Raw genomic sequence first — 6000 nt, 5'->3', positions numbered from 1 at the left:
TACAGTGGGAATAGGTGGGAGCCGCTTAGGGTTGTCAGAGAAGGCCTCTGGGAGGTGGTGGGGATGATAACCAGCCGAGCGAACCTTTGGGAGCAGAGAGCAGAGCGAGTTCCAGGCTGGGGGGAGAACAAAGCCCTGGAGGCAGAGAAGAGGTTGGTGTCTGCTGGGAATAGAAGGCCAGTGTAACTGGCGTGTGCGGAGCCAAGATTTAAAAATGTGAGAAGGAAAAAAAAAAAAAAAAGGCTAAGAATGCAAACAGGAGCCACACGCAGGCTTAGTGAGCCATGGTCCGAAGTCTGAAAGGAATAGTGGGAAACCAAGGAGTGATTTGGGTCAGGAGCCTGACCTTAAATCCAGTTGCTTAGACTCACACAAACATATCCTACACCTTTCCCATCACAGTCCTTTAGATAGCTGCAGATGGCTGAAGGTGCAGGAACACTATAGATAATGCTCCTTTTAGCATTCCACAACCTTCCACGAAGTGCCTGTTCTGTGCAGAGCTCCTAGCGAGGAGGGACCTGCCTTCCAGGAGCTGGTCACTTCGGTGGAAGAGAAATCCTAGATGAAAACCCACCAGCGAAGTGGTGCGGGGCTGGGGAGCTAGCTGCAGGCGAGGTCTCCGTTTGCACGGGCGGTCAGTGGTGATTGGAGGCCAGTGGTGAACGGAGTTCATCGTGTGGAGTGGGTTTGAAAGAGGAACATAGTGAATTTTACACACACACACACACACACACACACACACACACACACGTCCACGTTTGATTCTGCGATGATGTGCAAAGGCGGATTGGAAACACTGGGATCGCTTCTATTATTCTCTCACAAATCCCGAGCAAGTTTTCCTGAGAAAGCCAGCTATCTTTTGTCCAGTCTGTTGACTAGGCTCTGGGGCAGTCGTCCTTATCTAGCTCCGTGTGTTCGGGAGCAAAGTACACACACACACACACACACACACACACGCACACACATGCACACACACCCCTTTCCGACAAGAAAGGCGCCGGGACTGCACCAGAAGGGGTGGGCTCCTCCGCGGCCCACGCACACCCTGGGCGCCGCCCCATCCTCCCTTCCCCGCTCCCGCCCCGCAGGGCCCACTCGGCCCGGGGTGCGACCTCTCGGACCCCCTCGCCTCCCCCTGCAGCCCCGGGGCGCCTCCCCCCTCTCCCCCCCGCCCCCCGCGGGAGCCGGAAAACCCGGAGCGAACCGGCCCTGCCCCGCGGCGCATGCGCAGCGGCGCGCGCTCCCGCTCGCTAGTAGGAAGCTCCAGCGCTGCACCGGCGGCGGCGGCGGCACCTCCTCCGGCAGCCGATCCCCCGCCGCGACCTCGGGCCTCTCCCTTCCCCCGCCAGACCCACCCCGGCCCCGCTCCGCGCCTCCCGGGGCCGCTCCGGTCCCGCGGCCGGGGACTGCCGCCGAGCGGGCGCAGCGGCCGGAGCGCCCCTCCACACGCCCTCCCCCAGCCGCCGGCTCCTCCGCGGGGCCAGGCCGGGCCAGAGCGCAGCAGACCCGGCGGGCGGGCGGGCGGGCGGCGCAGGGGAGCCCGGCCCGGGGCGGTGGTGCGGGATGCCGCCGCCGCCGCCTCCGGGCTGCCCAGGCTCTCGGCGGCGGGTCCCCGTGTCGGGTGGGCGGCCGGGCGCGGGCCTCGCCCCTCAGCCCGGTCTCCGGGGCTAGGCGGGCCGCGCGGCGCCCCGAGGGGGCCGGGCCGTCCGTGCGTCCGTCCGTCGGTCCGGCGGGGCCGCGGCCCTGCTCGCTCCGCGCTTCGAGCTCGCCCTCCCGGGCTCGGCCGCCGCCGCCGCCGCCGCCGCCGCCCCCTGCCCGCCCCGAGGCGCCCGGGGCCACCATGCAGGCGCCGCCGCTGCCCTACGACTTCTTCAGCGACGAGAACGCGCCCAAGTGGCGGGGGCTGCTGGTGCCGGCGCTGAAGAAGGTGAGCGCGGGGGGACCCGCCGCCAGCCGCCCGCCGTCCCCGCCGGGGCGCCGGGCCGGGCCGGCCGGGGAGGCGGGCGCGGGGCCGAGTCCCTCTTTCTTCCCCGGTCTCGCCGCCTCCGTGCACCGAGCGGTTCCCCCCTCTCGGCGGTGACATTCGCCCCGTGTGTGGCGAGGCCGCGGGCGGGCGGGGGGAGTGTGTCCCGATCAGACAAACCGCTGACAGGTCCGTGCCCTCCCCCGGCCGCCGCGGCCCGAGCCCAGCGGAGGTCAGAGCAGGCCGCGCCGCCGCCGCCGCCCCGGTCTTCGCCCCGGAGCTGCGGGCCGCGGGCCTCGGCGTGCAGGGGTGCAGGCTGCCCGCGGCAGGGGGCTCGGCAGTGCTGGCCCGCACGCTCGCTCCGTGCAGTGGCAGAGCTCGCCTGCCAGCAGCCACAGGGCCTGCCGTGCTCTCCCCCTCTGCGATCCCTCTTCCTTGTCCAGTGTTCCCTCCCTCCACTCAGGGGAGCAGGGGCCGGGGCACGGGCCGTTCTTGGCTTCCTAACGAATCTTGGTGCTGCTATCACTTGGTTTTGTGGATTCGAAATGTGAACCATCTTGGTTACTTTCATTTGGTTTTGTGGATTAGCAATGTGAACCGTGTGTGTGTGTGTGTGTGTGTGTGTGTGTGTGTGTGCAAGTGTGCCACATTGTTATCTGAAGTTACAACACGGTCTGTACTTTTTAAAACGTCTTAGGGAATGTGGCTACATTTTGTTGTGGCTGCTGCTGCTGCATTTTTTAAAGCTTCTAAAAGCAACATCCAACACATTGAGACCTCAGGAACTGGTTTGAATGGACATGAACTTTTCTGGTTTGTTTTCCTTCTGCCTTTCCTATAAACACAGGGATTGTTTTACTCTTTTAATCCTGTTTCTAAGTCCCGATGTCTTGTTGCTCCTACAGGGTTTCATCTTTTCTGGTGGGAAAAATTTTTTTACTCCTACTGAGCTTTGAGATTATGGGTAATATACCTTTTGTGCTAAATGCTTATCCTTTCAAAAAACGGTGTCTAAAAAAAAAAGAAAAAAGGTGTCTGGTATTCCTCTGAGGCCACCAACTTTTACTTTCCCTTTTGCTCTGTTCTCCTTCCCCCCCTTGGTGTCTCACTGAGGAGACTATTTGGTTTGTTTCGCAGTTTTACTCATATATTTCAGATATAAGTGACTGTTTTTTTCCCTTCAGGTGTCTGACTAGTTGCAGACATCTCTGTGATAATTGTTTTCCAAGAAAACCAAGGAGATGGAGTGTGCCTTGTGTTCTTTATTCATTAGGAATCCCATCAGGCTCTCCCTCTATTTACTTTTGCTTTACCTGCAGCTGGCATCCCTTTTCCTTAGATAATAAAAGGCTAATATGCAAATTTTCCCCAGGGGAGTTCGATGGGGAGACCAGGAGTTTGATATCTGGCCATGATGTATGCTGACACCCTCCCCCCCCTGCCAGTGCAGGACATGGTGGTGATGGGGGGCACCCAGTGGCAGGGGGCTGCTTGAGGGAGCCAGGGAAGGAAGAGGTAGGGAGCCAGGGAACCTGGGAACCTGATGGACCCTGATCGCTGGCCAGGCCTAGTGACCCTACCCATGCATAAATTTTGTGCACTGTCTAGTCTTAGCTCATAATAAAAGGTGAAAAAGAAGTCTCAGTGATGCTAGAGCTGATTGGTATCCTGACCAAGGTGGGGAGGAGACAGAAAAATTGTTCAGAACATACAAAAGAACTCATAAGACACCATCAGTTTGGGGCTATTTTGTCTAGTGCAAGCAATGCCAACCCTGGGGGAAGCACCAAGATACCCTCTCAGTGGAGGGGCCTAGGAAGTAGTGAAAAGAGCATTGTAGGCTTTGGCAGACAGATCTGACTCCTGCACACGGGTGGCCCTTGCTGAAATCTGTCCACAGACACATTCTGTTTGACTGGCACCGTGTTATTTTAATTTCAATGCAATTAGTTGCCAAAATTTTAAAATGGGACATATTACATAAAACCTGACTTTTGAGCTTTTCTTGAAGAATAGGAAGCTCTTCCCGCATTGGGCACGCATTCAAGCAAGGCAGTAAAACTGCCGGAGCTGCCCTTTTTAGACATAGCACGTGGTGTTTCCCACTTACCACAGTCCCCACCATCTCTTTGCTCATTGACATTAACCAACTTTGACTGGAAGCAGAGATACTCTTAAATGACAGTGGAAGTGATGGGAGAGGTTGGAAGTGTACACAATCCAGCTGATATGTAAGTTTCTTCCAATTCTTATTTAATTTCTTATTCACTAATGACGATACTAAGCCAACTAAGGCGAGATTGAAAATATATTTTATATGTGGATAAGCTTTTGGTGCCTCAAAACCTACATTTTCACCTGCCTGCAAGACATTTCATGTGGCTATCTCCGTGTCTTGAACTCTTCCTTTAGACTTCCTGCACTGCTGCAGATGCACCCAACTTGTGTTATCTCACCTGAGGCTCTTTGGACATGCTGTTCTTTTCACCTGGACTGCTCTTTGCCTGGCCTAACATTACTCATCCTTCTGGACTAATTTAACCTCAGATCTTTTCTCAAATCTTCAGTGCTGAGTTGGAAAATCTTTATTTTCTGTTAGCACCCTAGCCTAGTACTTAACAATGAATTTTAAGTTTCTATATAATTGTTCCCCCTGCCCTGTTCTTTCTCAACTATATTGGTGGGGCCTTGAGAACAGGGATAACGGGTGTGTGCGTGTATGTGTGTGTGTGTGTGTGTGTGTGTGTGTGTATTCCTGACTGAGGATATGTTTATTGAGAGAGAGACAGACAAAGAGAGACAGAGAAACATTAATGTGAAAAAGAAACATTGATCAGTTGCCTCCGGTATTTGCCTGCAACCTATTATGTGCCCTGACCAGTAATTGAACCCACAACCTTTTTGGTGTATGGGACGACACTTCAAAACAACTGAGCCACCCAGCTAGGGTGAAAATAGGGATGATATTCTAATCTTCATTTTACCCTCCATCCATGCAGTACCTGACACCTTGTAGGCACTTAACTTTGAATGAATGGGTGTCAGAATACTCAAACTAAAATCATCACCTACATCTCTTCCACCTACAATTAAAGAAATATTATTCCTGTTTAATGGCTTTTATGTGAATGGTTCAAAACTTTGGAGTCATCTTTGAGTTCTCTCTTTGCATTATTGCCCACACCCAGGCACAGAGCCGGTAGATTCATTGCCCTTTGACATGTTCTTCTAATCTATTCCCTCTTATTCCTAATGCGCTGAGTTTACTTTCGCATGTTACTGGGACAGTCTCTTAACTGAATTCACAGCTCCTCACTTTGCCTTTATCCACTTGTCAAATTTCAGAAGTTACAGTACACTTGTGAATGTATCATCCTGTTCAGAATTGTTGATGTCTTTTGAGGCCATAGGATGAAGTGCACATTCTTTAGCATGGAATTGATGGTGTCGATGATCTGGCTTCGTCCTGCTTTTGTGACTGGATTGCCTACTGTAATCTTTTTATTCTTTATGCTTCAGCCAGTCTGAACTTCTTTTTTTGAATATGCTCAGAATGTCTTTCCAGTTAAGTTCTATCTTCTTTATTCCATAAATATATGCCTACTACAGACCAAGTATTACCCTCAGCTTTGTGCTGAGGATAAAAAGGTAAATGACATCATCCAAAGAATGATGGGAAGTGTCAGCGGGTGACTGATAAGGAAACTAGTGTATAGAGAATGTTTTGTATGTTAAGCTGGGGGAGTTTGAATTTTATCTTGAGGGGATAGAAGTATAGAAATTTTAATAGGGGAGTGACATCAGAATTGAATTTTAGAAAATTCATTTGGCCATAAAGTGAGATGTGGTGATGAATTTTGTTTGAGATGTTTAAAAGGCAGAGTTGACAGGACCTGGTAACTCACTGAGCGATTGGGGGAAGTAGCAGGAGAGCAGAAAGTCTTAAGCTTTTGGTTTGAGAGCCTTTAGTCAGGATGGAGAATATAAGAGGAAAACCTGTTGTCGGGGTGGAGAGAACAGCATGCTAAGAA

At 52.9% G+C, this 6000-nt stretch overlaps 1 protein-coding gene across 4 annotated transcripts in view; it reads left to right on the top strand.

The window, feature by feature from the left end:
* The first annotated feature begins 1275 nt into the window (after positions 1-1275).
* Positions 1276-6000, top strand: part of SOS1 (SOS Ras/Rac guanine nucleotide exchange factor 1) — a 95015-nt gene continuing 90290 nt past the window's right edge. For 2 of the 4 annotated variants that reach the window (XM_045580660.1, XM_036435075.2), the window contains exon 1: positions 1276-1933. In XM_045580660.1, coding sequence (XP_045436616.1) covers positions 1847-1933 — 87 coding nt within the window. In that variant the 5' untranslated portion in view covers positions 1276-1846. The remainder of the gene's footprint in view (positions 1934-6000) is intronic. The other 2 variants (XM_036435074.2, XM_036435073.2) reach the window with 2 other exon arrangements.

This window comes from Pipistrellus kuhlii, unplaced genomic scaffold (assembly GCF_014108245.1).
Source record: "Pipistrellus kuhlii isolate mPipKuh1 unplaced genomic scaffold, mPipKuh1.p scaffold_m20_p_13, whole genome shotgun sequence".
Taxonomy (NCBI): domain Eukaryota; kingdom Metazoa; phylum Chordata; class Mammalia; order Chiroptera; family Vespertilionidae; genus Pipistrellus; species Pipistrellus kuhlii.
This window is presented reverse-complemented; position numbering and strand designations above follow the sequence as displayed.